Below are 18,274 nucleotides of genomic sequence, written 5' to 3' on the forward strand. Positions count from 1 at the left end.
ACCATGTGCCAATCATCTGCCATATACCCTATTGCAAATAAATTAATAAATATCCCAAAACAACTCTTAAAGGTCTATACCAAAGAGAATGTTTAAGGGAAATTGGCTGCACTGTAGACACCACTGTCCTTTTCTAATGAGAATCCGTGAGAGTCCTAATGCTGACCTTGGTAAATTGCATCCCTCCTTTTCTTGCTTTTTTCCCCCCACTCCCTGCTGGGTAATGTAGGGGTTTTACAGCACCTCCTGGTTTCAAGCAGTTTTAGAGGAATACAGTTGAAAAGAGTTTTCACCATGATTTAATGTGCTAGGAGAGTATCGTTGTGGTTTTGCCAGACTTCTCAAGGAGGATCACAAACAAGTTTATTGTATACTTTAGCTCATAGAACCTGACCCTGTGTGTCCTTGAAAAAAGGTTGATCTTAGTTCCCTGACCAGGGATGAAACCTGTTCCCCCTGCAGTGGAAGAGTCTTAACCACTGGACTGCCAGGCAAGTCCCAAGAAAGGTCTTTCGTATTCTCCCAGGCATCTCCCCTTACTTTGTTTCTTCCTGAAGAAGGGCCTCCATGTAGTGTCATCATTTCCTTTCACCCTAAAGAAATTATTAAAATAAAATGATTTCTTATAGAGCAGACCTTCTAGAAATAACTCCTTTCAGCTTTTTTGTTTGTTTTTTTCTTCTCCTTTCAGCTTTGACTAGAAATGTCTTTATTTCACCTTAACTTGTGGTGAGAAGTTAGCCATCACTTGTATCAATTGTGCCTTTGAATGTGATGTGTCATTTTTTTGTGTGTGGCTCCCTTTAAGATTTGCTTTTTTAATCTTTGGTTTTCAGCAGTTGACTGTGAGGTGTCTGGGTGTGGCTCTATAGGTTTTTATCTTTCTCAGAGTCTTTTTTGGTTCTGTGGGTTGATGTCTTTCATCAGTTTTGGACCGTTTTTGGCCATTATCTCTTCAAATATTTTTCTGGCTCACTTTTTCTCTCCTCTCCTTTTAAAATTTGTTGGTACATGTTAGGTCATTTGGAATATCCCATGGATTTTGGATTCTCTGTTCTGTTTTTCTTCACTCTTCTGTGTGTTTCAGTTTGGGTGGATACTTTAGATTTACCCATCCTCAAGTTTACTGGTCCTTTCCTCCTCTGTGTCCAGTGTGCCCTTAAGCCCATCTTATGAATTATTCTTTTGTGACATCCTATTTTTCATTTCTAGCATTTTTCTTTTGCTTTTTTAAAAAAAATAGTTTCTGTCTCTCTTCTGATATTCCCTATCTCTTCACACATGTCTTAATGCCTTTTTCACAATCTGTTTTGACTTCCTATCATAGTTATTTTAAAGTTTTTTGTAATGCTGATGTTTGGATCATCTCTAGGACTGTTTCTATTGAATTTGTCTCCTGAGTTTACATTGTATTCCATCTGCTTTGTGTAAAAGAACAGTAGAGACTGAAGTAATTACTGTTTCCTCCAGAAAAAGGTGTGCCGCTTCTCCCGTCTGCTGCTCATAGGTGGGCTGCCTCTGTCTCACTAGTTGAGGCAGATCTGGACTGGGCTGCAGCTTTACTTTGATTCACTTTGCTATTGCCTTCACATGGTTTCAGGGCTGGATCTGGAATTTTCCGTCAACGTGGCTCAGGTTCTGAGCTGTGGTGGAAGTCTGGAGGTCTCTGTGTGCTACAGACACATGGTAGCTTTCTGGACCAGCTTGGTTTTCTTTTTGGCCTGATGCTGGCCAGCTCTTTGGTTTGCTGGGGTATTCTCTCTGTTCTCTCTGAAAAATTCTCTCTGAATTTTTTTTTAGAGCTCACCCACCTTGTTTTAGTTGTCAAGGTGAGAGTGGTGGCCTGCGTGCCTTTCTATGTGGCAACCAGAAGTCAAGATACCATGTGCTGCCCTTTTTTCTTCATCAGTCTTGCCAGAAGTTTATCCATCTTATTAGTTCTTCCAAAAAAACGAAATTTTTCCTCTGTTGATTTTTCTCTATAGTACTACTGTTTTCTATTTTATTAAGTTCTCCTCTTCTTTCACTTTGTTTTGGCTTAATTTTCTGTAATTATCCCAACTTCTTGAATTGTGTACTTAGATAATTGATTGTTAGCCCTTTCCATATGTGTGTGTGTGTGTGTGTGTGTGTGTGTGTGTATGGATTTAAAGCTATGCATTTCCCTCTAAGTACAGTTTTAGCTGCATCCTCTATTTTGATTTTGTGTGTGTGTGTTTTTATCATTCAGTTTAATGGGTTTTTGTTTTGTTTTTTGGCTGCAGTGGGTCTTTGTTACTGAGCGTGGGCTTTCTCTAGTTGCAGCGAGTGGGGACTGCTCTTCATGGCGGTGTGTGGGCTTCTCATTGCAGTGGCTTCTCTTATTGCAGAGCACAGGCTCTAGGCGCACGGGCTTCAGTAGTTGTGGCGCGTGGGCTCTAGAGCATAGGCGCAGTAGCTGTGGCACACAGGTTTAGTTGCTCCACAGCACATGGGATCTTCCCAGACCAGGAATTGAATCCGTGTCCCCTGCATTGGCAGGTGGATTCTTAACCACTGCACCACCAGGGAAGTCCCCTATCATTCAATTTAAAATATTTCCTAATTTCTGTTGTGATTCCCTTTTTAACTAATGGTTTATTTGGGAATATATTGCTTAGTTTCCAAGTATTCAGTGATTTTTAAAAAAATTATCTGATTGTTTTACATTTCTAGTTTAATTCCACTCTAGTCACAGAACTTTATATGGTTTCACAAAGTAGAAATTTATAGACTTGATTTATTGCTCAACATGTAGTCAGTTTTGGTAAGTGTTCAGTGTCTACTTGTAAGGAATGTGTATTATGCATGTGCTTGGTGTACTCTTCTATATATGGTTGTTAGATCACAGTCATTAATTGTCATGTTCAAATCTTCTATATCCTTACTAATTTATTTATTTGTTTTATCAGTTACTCAAAGGGAGAGATGTGGGAATATCTACCACTTTGATTATGAATTTATCTATGTCTTTTTTATTTCTGTTAGTTTTTGCTTAATATTTTTGAGGCTATGTTATTTGTTGCATACAAAATTTAAATGGTTATGTTTACTGGTAGTTAAAACCTGAAATGTCCCTCTTCCTCTCAGTGTTTCTTGTCTTAAAGACTTACTCTCTGATTAATCTGTAGATTAATTATCTTCCTTAATGGTACCTTTTGATGAACAGGAATTGTTAAATCTGAAATCTGGTGTATCAGTCTTTACTTCTGTAGTCAGTACTTTTTGCATCCTGCCCATGCCCCCCCCCCCAAATTTTAGCATATTCCAAGTCACCAAGATAGAACCTGTATTTTCTTCCAGAATTTTACTGGCTCAGTCTTTACATTTAGGTCTCTGATTCATGCATATTGGTTTTCATGTACAGGATGAGATATGGGAGTCAAGATTCATTTCCTTCCATATGCATAGTCAGTTGTTTTAGTACCATTGAAATGAACTTAATTGCCGCAGTTGGAAATCAGTTGATTGTGTTACGTGTGGGTCCTTTTCTGGGCTCCTTCTTCTGTTTCATTCGTCTGTTTGTATATCCTCATGTCAATGCCACATTGTCTTGATTGCTGCAGCTTTAGAGACAGCCTTGAAATCAGCTAGTATGTGGCTTCCAACTTTTTTTTCCTAAATGATTAAAAACTTTGAAATCATAGTTTTATGTGGAAGAAGTCAATGTTGTCATCATGTTTTTTTTTTTATTTCACCTTGTCAAGGCCACATCTTTATGACTGAAGTAGATTCTTCTTCTTAAAGAACTATCATAAAAGAAACAACCCTTCTTTACCTTGATGATAGCGTGTTAGAGTGACAGAAGATTGAATGAAAAGTCTGGAAATCTGGAGTGTATTCTGAGAATGCCTTTAACTCATTATGATATTTTTGGTCAGAAAACTCTTTCCCATTTATCTATCAAGTGGAAATAATACTGTTCAGAATGGTCAAAAAGCTAGAATGAAAAAGTTCTATAAATGCACTCTTAGAACTGTAACAAACAGTTGAAATTTGTGATTTATTAGTATCACATCTTAGGATTCCTTCTGTGAAAATTCTAACGACTCTCTGTCATGAATTGCTTTGTGAAACAGATGCCAAGTCTTTTATTCATATAAACTCCTCTTCTCCCATACTGTCCTAAACCTATTATCCAGGTGTTCAGTATTTCGAAACGTGGCTTCCGTGTAACGATTAAAGACCTTTTTGGTAAGTCACACACACTCCCGCTGTCAGGTATGAGAAGCCTGGGGCCTTTGTTGGGCCCAGGACTTGACAGACACTTCTTCAAGGGTTGTTACCAAATTTATTTCTGTCCTTTTGGTCTGCAACTTCCATTACCAGCAGCTCTTGCCAAAGTTCACTCTCAGTGTATGTGTGCGTACAGATGCTGAAAACATGAGCCATCTTGTTGGGGTCACTCGGAAGACAAGAGTCAATATTCCCAGAAATGGAGTGGTCAGATTTCCTTAAAAAATGTGCAGAGATTGTGTTTCTGGAGATGCAGGCTCAAGTTAAAAGCAAACAAAAATACCACAGAACATATAACAATTTGTATTTTGAGGGATTTGTGATTCTGAATTTGGATCCAGTTCTCTTAAATACGTATTAAACTTCTCACAGAACATGGCTCTTTCAAAAGAAGTATATTAGTATAAAAACCTCATTTGCAGCTATTTGAGAAATCGGGTGATAAACCTTTTATTTACTACTTCTGAATGAACTCTGCAGGGGCAATATGGCAATAAACAGCAATCAGAGAAGAAAGACAGTTCCATGAAGATAACCTGAAATAATCCAACCGTTTGATAAAACCCATGGAAAGAAAGACTGGTTTCTTTCACTGATCTTTTCAGCAGTGCCTTTCTCTGTACCTGGGATGTAATTACTATTATTAAATAGTCTCATGTTGCTGGGATACCATGAATAAGCCCACCTGGCCCCAGGCGTGCTGGGTCTCCTCTGGTCTACCGAATCCACCTCATTCTATTCTCTCCACGAGGAATTTCAGTTCTAGAAGGGAGAAACTAATAGGGAGGAAGGGGTATAGTTGATATGTGTACAGCCTTGTAAGCATGCAGATATTTGGGTTGGCTTCATCAGGAAAGGCTTCTCAGAAGGGTGATTGCATTTCGTGAGTTGGCTTTGACGGCTCGGTAAGCTCCCCTGGCTTCAGAGCTTCAGAGATTCCTCAGTTCCCCAAACGTTTGTTTGCGGGAAAAACAGGACCTGATATGGGATGGGGGAGAGTGGAGGGAACAGTCCAGTGACCAGGACAGTGGGAGGAAGTTGGTGAGGCTGGGGTGTGTTGGTGCTGCAGGCATGGCTTTTAGATGATGCTCTTTTTCTTTCTCTCTCTCTGTTTTTTTTTTTATTATTAATTAATTAGTTAAATTTTTGGCTGCGTTGGGTCTTCGTTGCTGTGCACTGGCTTTCTCTAGTTGTGGCGAGCGGGGGCTACTCCTCATTGCTGCGTGCGGGCTTCTCATTGTGGTGGCTTCTCTTGTTGCGGAGCACGGGCTCCAGGTGCGTGGGCACAGCAGTTGTGGCTCTCGAGCGCTAGAGCGCAGGCTCAGTCAGTAGTTATGGCGCACGGGCTTAGTTGCTCCACGGCATGTGGGATCTTCCCGGACAGGGCTCGAACCCGTATCCCCTGCATTGGCAGGCGGATTCTTAACCACTGCACCACCAGGGAAGCCCTCTCTCTCTTTTATTTTTTAAAACTTCCCCATCCCTGAGGATTTTAGGAATCTATGCAGAGGACTAGGGAAACTGTCACAAGGCTTTACTTTTCTCATTTGATGGCCTAGTCTCTTTCCTTCTGTTTTTCATTCACACCTTTTTTTTTTTTTCTCATAGGGAATTTCAGGTCGAATTTATCTCTTCACTCCCTCCTCTTTTTCTTTCATCAAACTTTTTTTAGTCGCTGTTATGTGCTAGACATTGGGGATACCAGCCTAAGTGAGACAGAGTCCCTTCTCTCAAAATGAGCCCGGCTTGATAGAAGAAGCAGACCTGCAGGTCCAGGATGCCCGTGACCAGGGCCTGAGTGCAGTGCGTGGCCCGTGGAGGGGCAGCCGTGTTGTGTCCCATGCGGGAGGGTCCGAGCAGGCTTCCTGGTCACGGGGGGCCCAGGCTGCTCATGAAGGATGAGTCCCGTCCAGCCAAGAGGGGAGCACACCTTCTCCAGAAGATACCTGAGATCTGACTGGAGCTTCGTAGATCCTTCCCCCTTTGGAAAAGAGAAAAAAAGAAAAGGAAAGAAAAAAGACAACTGTGTTTTGCATAAAAGCTTTTGCCAGAGATAGGTTTCTGCAGGTAGTGTTTTGTGGGGTTTAGCCTTCTAGTGTGAAACAAGGACCTCGAGAGCCTTAGCGGTGTGTGTACAATTGAACGCATTTTCGCGGGAAGAGAGCACACGTTGGCATCCTCGTTGAGCTGTCCCAGTGGGCGTCGCTTTCACACGTTCTGGGCAGAGATGGAGGCTCACAGCCTGGGTGGCTCAGCCATGCCTCTGGAGCTGGTGGTGGGACTGGGGTTTCAGCCCCAGCTCCCGTCAGATGCAAAAGCCCAGGAGTTTTCCATTGCATTATACTCGTTTCCAAGAGGGAAGAAAAAGTCTCATCCTTAGGTCAGATAAAAGTGTGCCTTGTCAACTGAAGGTTTGATAAACACAGGGGAGATGAGGGAATAAAGACCTGCTGCAAAAAAAGCAGCAGTGAAATTAGCATGAAACGCAAAACTGAGGGAACCTTTTCTGCTCGGAGACATTCAGGAGGTGCAGGTCACCTGGTTGGTATCACCTTTGCTTACGTTTTCACACCTCAGACTCAACAAGGAGAGGAACACTGCAGCAAGCTCTCTGGGTTTCTTCTTTTCCTTTTTTTCCTGTTTTATTCTGCAACGAGGACCTCACTCTGTTGCTTTTTCGTAAAGCAGCTGAGCAGCAGGATGGCTGGAAATACTGTCCCAGCCTCCTGTCCGTTCCTGGCTCCCATCCCAATCCCAGAGCAAGCCAAGGGAATCTGGATGTGTCTGCTGAGATCATATTGCAAAGTTACTACACAGATAGCTGGGGCTTTGGCATTGCTTTTTTATTTTTTTCTCAGAAGGCACTTGGGTTGAACCCACATTGCAGCTTAGTTCCAAAAAGAATAGAAGACATTTTGAAAGCTTTGCCTGCTAGCTCTTCATTCACCAGAGTGTAAGTTGCACCAACCCGGGAGCTTGTCTGTCTTATTTGCTGCATGTCCCCAGTGATCAGAACCACGCCCAGCTCCTTGCAGGAGCTCAGGAAGGACGGAAGGGACAGTGGGTGGCCGCAGGGGTGGCCGTGATTGCCAGTAGTGCTGTAAGATGGTCCTGACGCCTGCGGGTCTGGACCAGGACCCCTTTCTGAGCTCTCAGCATAAACCGTACAGGTGCTGGCAGTGATGATGGTGCTGGTGACAGCAGCCACCACGACTTCAGTGTACATGTGCAGGTGCTGGCTGAGGCATCTTGCATACAGGGTCACGTTTTCTCTTCACTCAGCCATAAATACAAGGCAGGTCATGTTGATACACCTTCCTTTGCAGTGAGGACGCTGAGGTCAGAGAGGTGATGCCTCTTAGCCAGTACTGATGTGCTTGCCTCACAAAGCAGTCAGGCGCCTTCTCGGACTCCTACTGACACCTGCGCCGGCCTTCCTGCATCCTCCCCTGCTTCTCTAGAGCCCAGCCCCCTCCTGTCTCTGCAGAGTCCTTCCTCTGCTCAGCTCCTCCCTAGGTGTCCCCTCTGGCCATGCCCACCCCCTCCCTCCCTCCTGCTCCCTCTTCTTGGAGGTGAGCTCTTCTGGTTTGCTTCTGACTTCCCTGTCCATTGCAACTCTTCCAGCCGCTTCTCTCCTTTGGCTCCACCCCGTGTACTGACCGGCTCGAGGTCTTCTCCTGGGTCTCCGTCCTGCTTTGTCTCATCCTTCCCCCATTGGCTCATTCCATCCACGGCCATAAGCATCAGCCTGTTGACAGTGATCCCCTGGCTCCCGCTGGCCTCTGCCAGCCCATCTCCTGGCCTGTGGTACTCTGGGTCTTCCGTAAACTCTTCACATCCACCACAGGGCCTTGCACCTTGTCCCCTCTGCCTAGAACCCTTTCCGCCGGTTCTTCATGTGGCTGCATCCTTCTGGTCATTGAGCTCAGCTGTCAGCTTACGTGTCATCCCAGGAAGGCCTCTCTTGATCTAAATCAGCCACCCCTTTTTGTTAAAGACCCTCTTCTATTCTTTGTAGCGTTGACTGCTGTCTTACCTCCATTTTTTGGTGATATTCATTGTTTATCGTGGTATCTAACTTTTACTGGAGCGGAAGCTCCATGAGGGCAGGACTCTTACGTACACCGTTCTCTTCTGTATCCAAGAACCTCTGTCGGTACCAGGATGGGATAGACATTTGGTGAATGATGAGTGAAAGAATGAACAAACGAGTGCCTGGCATCCTGGAGCTTAAATCCAGATGCCTCTGACCCCTCGGAACTTTCCTACCGCACCTCCTGCCTCGGCTTGGACCCTTGTGTAACCATCTCTGCCCTTGTGCACTCACCACAGGTGGTCAGAGAGATCTACAGCGGCTGCAGCGGGCCAGCAGACTCGGAATGTCCTCCCCCCTCCAGCTCCCCGGTGCACAAGGCAGAACTGGAGAAGGTAAGGGGCGTGTTTCTTTCTAGGAATTAACCTTACAGTTAACTTGGGCCTTCCTCGAAGTTTTCATAACACCTCTGATATTTCAGCACTTCTGGTTGAAAAAAGAAAACAGGAAAAAAATAATGCAGCCCTGCTTCCCCTCTGCCTGCTCTGTACGAAGCTCAAGTTAGCTGTTTTACAGACGGCATGGTTAGTTTTATTCTTCCCAGCTGTAGATGCAGGAATGGCTGTAAAGGTGGCACAGGATTTAAGGTGATCAAGGTCACCTGCTGTTACACAGCGGCATGAGATCCACAGGCAGCTCTGTGTTCTTCTGGAATACAGCAGGCACTTCGTCAGTGCACCTTCCCAGAGGTTTCTTCCCAACAGACGGGTAACACTTCCTGTCCTTCTCTGCTCTGTACTTGGGTGCCGTGAGCACACAGCAGGTGGGCAGGGCTAGCCCTTCCTGCCAGAGCGCGTGAACCCGCCACTCCTGCTGTCTGTCCCTGACGGAGCTCTGTTTGCCTGTATGTGCAGAGATCTTGTTTCCATGGAGATCCCTGGCTTCGTGCCCCACCGTGTTCTGTCGGTAGCCTCTGTCTCAGGAACTTTCTGAGCTCTCCCTGTTTGGCCCCTGCCCTACCAGTGATCAGATCCTTTTTTGTCTATTCTTGTTTTAGTCAGGGTTCTCCAGAGAAACAGAACCAGTGGGGTGTGTATGTATGTATGTGTACACAAATTTTATATATATTATAAAATATACATAAAATTTCAATAAAAATAAAATTCTACATATAAAATTATATATGTAATATATATATGTAATATATATATGTAATCTCTCATATATACTGAGAGATTTATTATGAGGAATTGGCTCACAAGGTTATGGAGACAGGTGAGTCTAAAATCTGCATCGTGGGGCCTTAGGCTGGAGACCTAGGAGAGCTGATGGCGCAGGTGAAGTCTTCGGGAGGACTGCCCCCCACCACCCCTGGCTTGAGAGGCCCATTTTTTATTTTTTTAATTCAGACCTTCAACTGCTTGGGTGAGACCCACCTACACTGTGGAGGGCAATCTGCTTACTCAAAGTTCACCAATTTATTTTTTTATTTTTTAAAATTTATTTTATTTATTTATCTATTTATTTAGTTTTGGCTGTGTTGGGTCTTTGTTGCGGCGCGCGGGCTCTCTCTAGTTGCGGCGAGCCAGGGCTACTCTTTGCTGTGGTGCGCGGGCTTCTCATTGCAGTGGCTTCTCTTGTTGCGGAGCACGGGCTCTAGGCACGCGGGCTTCAGTAGTTGTGGCACGTGGGCCCAGTAGTTGTGGCTTGCGGGCTCTAGAGCGCAGACTTAGTAGTTGGGGTGCAGGGGCTTAGTTGCTCCACGGCATGTGAGATCTTCCCGGACCAGGGCTCGAACCCATGTCCCCTGAATTGGCAGGCAGATTCTTAACCACTGCACCACCAGGGAAGCCCCAAAATTCACCAGTTCAAATGTTAGTTTCATCCACAAACACCCTCCAAGTTGACATATAAAGTTAACCTCACAACCCTTACCCTGATATTGTGACATAGCAGGCCTATTTCTCTTTTTTCCTGATTGCAAAACTAATGCCTGCTCACTGCAGAAAATTTAGAAAGTAAAGAACCAGAAATAGGATGGATAAAGTCACTTAGGAGTCTAGAGCTCCTCTCAAAGCTCTGCATGTTTTTAAACCAGTTTTTTTCTATTCATGTGTTTCTTTTACAGTTTGGATAATCTGATGCATAAAATTTCTTATGCTGCTTTTTTCTTTTCAGTTAACCTTTATACTATTAGCAGTTTTCCAGGTTTTTGAAAACACATAACATGCAACAAGCATGTTTGCATTTTCCTCACCTGAATAATACCGAATTCATATAACTCTATTATTTATATACCCCCCCCCAACTAGGCTCTTTTTTTTCTTTTTTGAGTCGTGTAAAACAACCTGACACTTTTGTGTAAATCTTTGCTGCTTCTCTGTTACCTGAGAAAAGATTCCTAGAAGCTGGCTTACTAGACCAAAGGATAGAATTTTTAAAGATTTTGATTCATGGGACTAAACAAGTTACTTTCTAAAAGTTTGATCCTATTCTGTTTCTCATCAGCAATATGTCAGGGTTCTTCTTTCACCCATGCACACGGGAATTGGCAGTTCTCTTTAACTATCTTGGTTTCTAAGGTGGTATTGTTAGTGCCTGGCTGGACCTGTTGACCCAGATCCCAGGGGTGCTTCATGGCCTGAGAGCTGGGCTTTTAGTCCTTCAGTCACTGGAATGTGGCACATACTAGGGTCCCACTAAAGCCATAATCCTTTTACTTTGGCTCTTGCCGTTACTACTGGGGTTTACTGGCACCTGCCTGCCATCTTGGCCCAGCACTGCCTGGACCTCTTATCACTAGGTGAGCGTGTGTGTCCCTGTGTTCTGGTATCATCTGGATATTTTGATTATCTCCCCACTGGCCAGTCTCTGTGGCCCTGGGGTGTAATTTGAGGCTCTGAGGAGGGGTGTTCTGGAGCCATTTCCTTCACTGTGACTCCACAGGGTCTCTGGTTGGAATGGAAGAGGTTCTGCTCAGAACTATGTTTCTTCTCCTGATACTAACCTAGAGTCCTAATTATGCTTCTCAAATCCATGTATTAGGATTAAAATAATTACAGGTATCCCTGTGCCCTTTGATGGCTTTGATAGTAACTCATCTCTCTGTGTATATTCTGACTGTATTGTTATGAGCAGATACTTGACACTCGCCCAGTTATTGGTGAATGCTGGGAAGAAATTAAATGAATGGTGTAGGATTTATTTCTGGAAGGATAATGTGGCTTGGTGAGGGGGAATATTTTATGTACTCCTAATATTTGGTTGGCCGAAAAGTTAGTTCGGGTTTTTCCGTAAGATGTTACGGAAAAACACGAACAAATTTTTTGGCCAACCCAATATTTTTTTCAAAATTATTTGCAAGAAAAAGTGATTTGATTGAAACAAGCTTGGTACTATATATAGCGTGTGTTAGTATAACCTCAGCAACTTTTTTCTTTTTTCTTTCGATGTTTTTAAAGCTGTTGTAGCGAACCAACCAGATAGTCCGTGTTATAGTTGAGTCCTGTCTCCAGATTATTAGGAATGTGGCCCACATTTTCTTTTGCTTTTGAGATGACTTTTGATTGATCCATGATGCATCACTTGGTCAGTGTGGCCATTGTAAGAATAACTTAATCTTTTGATCCTCACAGAAACTGTCTTCAGAGAGACCAAGCTCAGACGGGGAGGGTGTTACAGAAAATGGAATTGCTGTGTGTAACGGAAAAGAACAAGGTGAGTTCTGTTCGTGCCAAAAGTATATAAACCAAAAAAAAAAAAAAAAAACCCAAAAAACCCCAAAACAAAAGCACTGCAGCCAGGTCTGTAAACTCTGTATGGAAAATGTCCCCGGTAATTCAGTTATGCAGATGTTATCATTCTGTGTTACACTCACACAAATCCAGAGAAACCCCTTTTGTTGATACTCCTCTTCCATGTCTTTCTTTCAGTCCTACCAAACGCTGGCCTAGGTTTTCTCCTACTGTTTTGATATAGGCCCTGCATATATTTTAATTTATGACTTACAGCAGGTTACTTCCTTACCTGATTTATCACTGAGACAAATTTGCATTGAGGGGCCGCCAGCATCTTGCTGGGAGATGTGATTTTCAGGGAAAAGAGCTTTGGATGATGAGACCAGGAACCCACGTGCCCATCCCAACGCTGCCTTTGCTGGAGAGCGAGATTGTGAGCAAGATTTTCCTCTTTGGTGAGCCTCAGTTTCCCCATCCTTAAAATGAGGAGGCCAGACTCACAGATTTCTGATCTTTTTAAAAAAGATTGTCTGGGGCTTTCCTGGTGGTGCAGTGGTTGAGAGTCCCCCTGCCGTTGCAGGGGACATGGGTTTGTGCCCCCGTCTGGGAGGATCCCACGTGCCGCAGAGCGGCTGGGCCCGTGAGCCATGGCCGCTGAGCCTGCGCGTCCGGGGCCTGTGCTCTGCAACGGGAGAGGCCACAACAGTGAGAGGCCTGCGTACCAAAAAAAAAAAAATCTTTTTTAATTGTGGTAAAATACAGATAACATGGAATTTACTGTCTTAACCATTTTTAAGCCCAGTTCAGTGGCATTAAGTATCTTCACAGTGTTGTGCAGCCGTCCCCACCATGGGTCTCTAGAACTTTTCTCATCTTGTAAACTGCAGCTCTGTCCCCACGAAACACTAGCTCCCCATTCTCCCCTCCCCCCACTCCTGGCAACTGCCATTCTACTTTCTGTCTCTATAATTTTTGATGACTCGAGGGACCTTATATAAATGGAATCCTATAGTATTTGCCTTTTTCGTGACTGGCTAATGTCACGTATTTCGCTTGGCATACTGTCCTCAATGTTCATCTATATTGTAGCACGTGATAGGATTTCCTTCCTTTTTAAGGCTGAATATTATTCCCTTGTGTGGATGGACCACATTTCGTTTCTTTGTTTATCCAGTCATCCATTGATGGACACTTAGGTTGCTTCCACCTTTTGGCTATGGTGAATAGTGTTGCTATGGACATGGGGGTAAAAATACTGAATTCTTTTTTTTTTTAAGTCAGCTTTATAAAGGTGTAAATTACTTAGAGTCAAATTCACCCTTTTTGGTGTACGGTTCTTTGACAAACACAGGCATGTAACCTTCATCACAATCGAGATGTAGAACATTTCTGTCTCCCCAAAATGTTCCCTGGCAACCACTGGCCTGTTTTCTGTCCTGTAAGTGGAATCATACAGGGTGCAACCTTCTGGGTCTGGCTTCTCTCACTCAGTGTATTGCATTTGGGGTGCGTCCACGTGGTGGGTCAGTAGTCTGTCCCTTTTCTAGGCTGAGAGCATTCCAGTGTGGATGGACCAGTTAGTTTATCCACTCCCCGACTGAAGAACAGCTGGGCTGCTTCCAGGTTTGAGTGGTTTACAAGCAAAGCCGTCGTAGACATCCACAAACAGGCTTTTGCGTGAACACGTTTTCATTTCTCTCGGCTGATAACTGCGGAGTGGGACTCTTGCAGTTACAGGCATTCATGTGCCTTCTCACCAGCCTTTTATTGTCATCTTTGTTTTGTTCTTTTCTTTTTCTTTTAGCCATCTTAATAGGTGTGTAGTGCTGTGTAGTTATGACTTTAAAACACATTTCCCTATGACTAACAATGTTGAACATTTTTTAGTGTGCTTTTTTGCCAGCCATTTATTATCTTTGCATATTCTTATTGGATTTTTTTTTGTTCATACTGATTTCTGAGAATTCTTTATCTATTCTGAATGCAAGTCCTCTGTCACAGCGGTCCCCAGCCTTTTGGGCACCAGGGACCAGTTTCATGGAAAACAATTTTTCTACGGACAGGGCCGGGCCGGGGGATGATCCAGGTGGTAACGCGAGTGATGGAGAGCAGCTGTAGATACAGATGAAGCTTCGCTTGTTGCCCACCGCTCACCTTCTCCTCTGCAACCTGGTTCCCAACAGGCTGCGGACCGGTGCTGGCCCACGGCCTGGGGGTTGGGGACCCCTGCTCTATCAGATGTCTTTTGCACACATCTTTTCCCAGTCTGTGGCTTGACTTCTAGTTTCCTGTGCAGCGTGTGGGCCCAGAGGAGGGGTGGAGTTAGTGGGTGGTGAGGAAGTTTTCCCTGTGCAAGGCCAGAAGCCTCTGTGCTTCCCAGGTGAGTAGTTCTGTCTGCTCAGCTCAATTGCACTCAGTCACCGGGGTGGTGCAGGCATCTTCTGGCTCAGAGACACACAGAGGTCTCCTGGCCTTAATCCGAATAGCAATCCCGGCCGCTAAGAATCTTGGAGCCTAAATCATCTGGGCTATTGTGATATTTCAAGGTTCACGCCAGAGGGTCGTGATCTCTGCCTTGGCCCATGTGATTTTCTAACCCGGTTGTATCTTGAGTGTAATTTTAGTTCTTTCCATTGGAAGTTATTCAGTGGAAGGTATCATCTGTGTCTTCACAGGGCACATTATGTGTAATCAAAGCCAGGAAAGCTATCTTTAAGTTTTGCCCTGAAACAGAACAACATACAATCTGAGTGTTCCTGCTCAGACGCCGAGGCTCAGCGGGCATTGCTTTGGCTGGTCTCTTTTCTTGTTTGTGATTTCCTCTCCCAGTGTCCCTGCATGAAATTAGGTTCTACAGAATGATATATATATGTCTAGATATACAGGTAAGTGAATATGTCTGCATCTGATATTCTTCTGTTTCCTTTTAACAAGAGCAGCCTTCTGTGCTTTGTAAAGGTGACCTTGGTTCAAACACTTTTTGCCTGGCAATGGTGCTTTGCCTATAGTAGACCCCCAATGAATAGTCACTGAAAGAAGCTAACAGCTTAAATACATTCTGACCGTCTACCTTAGCTTTTATCCTTGCTGCGCTCTCTTGATTAGTTTGCAGTTGAGAAGTTCTAGCAAAGCTCCCTTGATCCCAGCCATGTCGTGACTCAGACAGATTTCTCTGCTGGCTGCATGGAAGAAATCCCCAACTCCTGCAGTTTCTCCTAAATGTTAGACTGTCAACTGTACATGGACACGATCCAGATTCTGTGACCAAAGCCACAGGCAATGACTCTAAAACTCTGGTTTCTTCTTTCAAGGTGTCAGACCCTGGCACGTAATGAGCCAGTATGGTGTGATTTGGGGTGAATTTAGTAGAGTTGCTATGGATACCGCAGCTGACATGAGCAAAGAGAAGTCCCTAGGGCTGATCTGTGTGGAAGTGACCGTTGTCCCCAACTAGCATTGAGCACGTGTACCATTTAATCACAGGTTAATGGGTCTGTTGGTAGACTTAGCATATCAGTAGTCTGATGATATTCCTCCCACCTGCCTAAATACCAAAACACATAGACTCCCATTTATGTAGGATAAGAGGGAACCATCTGGGTTTATGACATTTACGGCTTTAAATGCTGCGAATTAGCTTTGCTTCAGTGCCTGTCAACACCGCCTCCACCCCAGCATGCCACGTTGACAGTGATGCCATGTAAACTCTGCAGTCTTTCTATTGTACAGCTTCAGTGAGTTGAGAGTTCTGAGTTTTTAGGTTTTCCTTCATAATTCTATTATATGTGCTAAATTTTGACTTTTGTTTACCGAATAGCATCAACATATTCTTGTGATTTTCTTTCTCATGTTCCTACATCCTTTGGCTTTTTCTTCCAAGGATAGCCTCACTTTTGCTTTTGCAAAAAAGCAGTGGACATTCAAGGAATTAGAAGTCTTTATTATGTCCTTTCTTTGTAGCCAGAGTCCAGCAAGTACTTTCCCAACAGGAGCAAATCCTAGTAAAATTGGAAGTAAATCTAACAACCTGGCTTTCTCACTTGTCACTTTGAGATGCAGGGAAGGAACTGATTCGTGCTGCTGAGCTTTGCAGAACGTCCCTTCCGGACACTGACTGTCCTCGCTGAGAGGATCTTCTTTTCTTAAAGCTTATTAGCTTGAGTGGGGTTCTGGTCAAAGATCAACTTCAGGCTCTTTAGAAACAGCTAAGAAAGGTCATCCACTGCTGCTTTCACTGTGGGTTTGGTTGAACTGAAATCAATGATACAGGTATTCCAACCTCGGACTCCATGTCTGATGGCAGCCGGGGAGGACATGTGCCTTCAGACCAAGAGATTAAAGTGGTTTCTTGGTGCTTTATTTTACAAGGGGTTGCGTGTGGTGGGAGAGTGTCAGGAGTGGGTGGGAGTGACAGTCCTGTGTTCTGTGTTTCTAATATGACCTGATTTGTTTAAAATAACATAGAAGTGCTTGTACTAGTCAACTCAGGCTTCCATAACAAGATACCCCAGACTGGGTGGCTTTAACAACAGAAGTTTATTTCTCACAGTTCTGGAGGCCAGAAGCCCGAGATCAAGGTACCGTCAGTGTTGGGTGCTGGTGAGGGCCCCCTTCCTGGCTTGCAGACGGCCATCCGTCACTGTGTCCTCATGTGGCCTTTCCCCACGAGTACACCAATCCTGTCGGATCAGGGCCCCACCCTTAAGACCTCATTTAACCTTCAGTGCTTCCTTAGGGACCCCATCTCCAAATACAGCCACACTATGGGGTTAGGGCTTCAGCATGTGAATTCTGGGGAGATGCAAACATTCAGTCCGTAGTGCTGATTACCCTGAAATTTAGTGCGGCTTCTTTTTAAAACTATAACGTAGCACCTCCTGCCTCAGACATTATTAACTGTCATTTCTTTCTAGAGAGGAAATAAGTGTTCAAGCACAGTGACTGGCCTCACGGGACCTCACTGAGTCTGGGGGGTGGGGTGGGGGGAAGAAGATCTGCAGAGCCCAGATGAGGCAGACCCGGGTGAGGGTGGGTGCACGCTGGCCTTGTTCCATGGGCGTGGGGCGGGTGGCAGAGTGGAACTAGAGAAGGGGACAGCTTCCCCTCACCCCACTGAGAGCAGCTGATGTGGTAGAAAGGATGGGGGAGGGTGTACGCTTTTAGAGGGTAGGTTTAGGAATGAGGCCCATAGTTTATAATCTCACATCCCTGAATCCTCTTCCTCTGAAATTATCCTGTGTGATGTTCATGCATGTTCCGTGTCCACAGGGAGAGGGGTGGGGAAGGAATTCTTGACTTTCATTACATTTTCCGAAAGGTCCGTGCCACCCTCTGAGTTACAGAGGGGTGAGGGGTCCTCCTGGAGAGGACCGAGCAGGGGCTGTTGAGGGTCTCGGGGGTTCAGGTGATGGTGTCTGGCCTTGATGCTGTGGGTCCCTCCAGGGCCTTCCCAGCCCATCCACACTGAGCAAGGCCCTTGGCCCCAGCACCAGGCACAGAACAGCCCTCAGGTGACAGCTCACCTGCCCAGAAGTGCTCTGGCGGGAAGGGTCTTGTCCCTCAGTCCTGGGCCATCCTTAGCATCCACTCTGGTTCTGCGCCTGGTCCCCACCCCTGTGATTCTGTCGGAGGTCGTAGACAAAGCGCACAGGAGCTGGAGAGAGCAGATCGCCGCCACAGGTCAGGCACAGGATAGCAGCCGGCCGCTGACGCTCAATCGGCTGGGGTCCGGGGACTGTCGTCAGCTGGGCACGTAGATCCTTACGCACAGCTGTGGCTTCTCAGGCCCTGTCCCCACCCGCTGTCGCTTACCAAAATGTGGGTTCAGAGTTGCCAGACCTTCCCGTTTTCCAAGGGAAGCCAGAAGTCATTCATCTTCATGCAAAACATTGATGAGTTTTGTGCATACGGTTTAGCACTGCAGGCCAAATAGAACACACGGGGCTGGAATGCAGGCTGCTGGTCTAACAGCTCTGGATGGGGCGGAATCCCATGTGAGTCTGACAGGTCAGTGAGGGGCTGGTGGAGGCTCGCTGAGTCCCCCTGCCCCCTCACCTGCCGGACCCCTCCCTGTGCAGGCCAGGTTGCAGCTCCCCGAGCCTGTCTTGTGTTTCTAGACTCCTTCCAGCGTCACAGGCTCTGTGTTGGCTGATGCTCTTCTTGCCCGGACGGCTCTCCCCTCGGGTTTCTGCACAGATGCTGCCCTTGTACTGATACTTAGCTCCTCTGCTTCCTGACGGCCCGGTCACTG

General features: G+C 45.3%; 1 protein-coding gene across 2 annotated transcripts in view; it reads left to right on the top strand.

The window, feature by feature from the left end:
* Positions 1–18,274, top strand: part of AFAP1 (actin filament associated protein 1) — a 155,173-nt gene that overhangs the window by 92,313 nt on the left and 44,586 nt on the right. For both annotated transcript variants that reach the window (XM_082611307.1, XM_082611306.1), the window contains exons 7-8: positions 8,587–8,682; positions 11,923–12,004. In XM_082611307.1, the coding sequence (XP_082467433.1) occupies positions 8,587–8,682; positions 11,923–12,004 (178 nt within the window). The remainder of the gene's footprint in view (positions 1–8,586; positions 8,683–11,922; positions 12,005–18,274) is intronic.

Source organism: Mesoplodon mirus, assembly GCF_964341445.2.
Source record: "Mesoplodon mirus genome assembly, chromosome: 2".
Lineage (NCBI taxonomy): Eukaryota > Metazoa > Chordata > Mammalia > Artiodactyla > Ziphiidae > Mesoplodon > Mesoplodon mirus.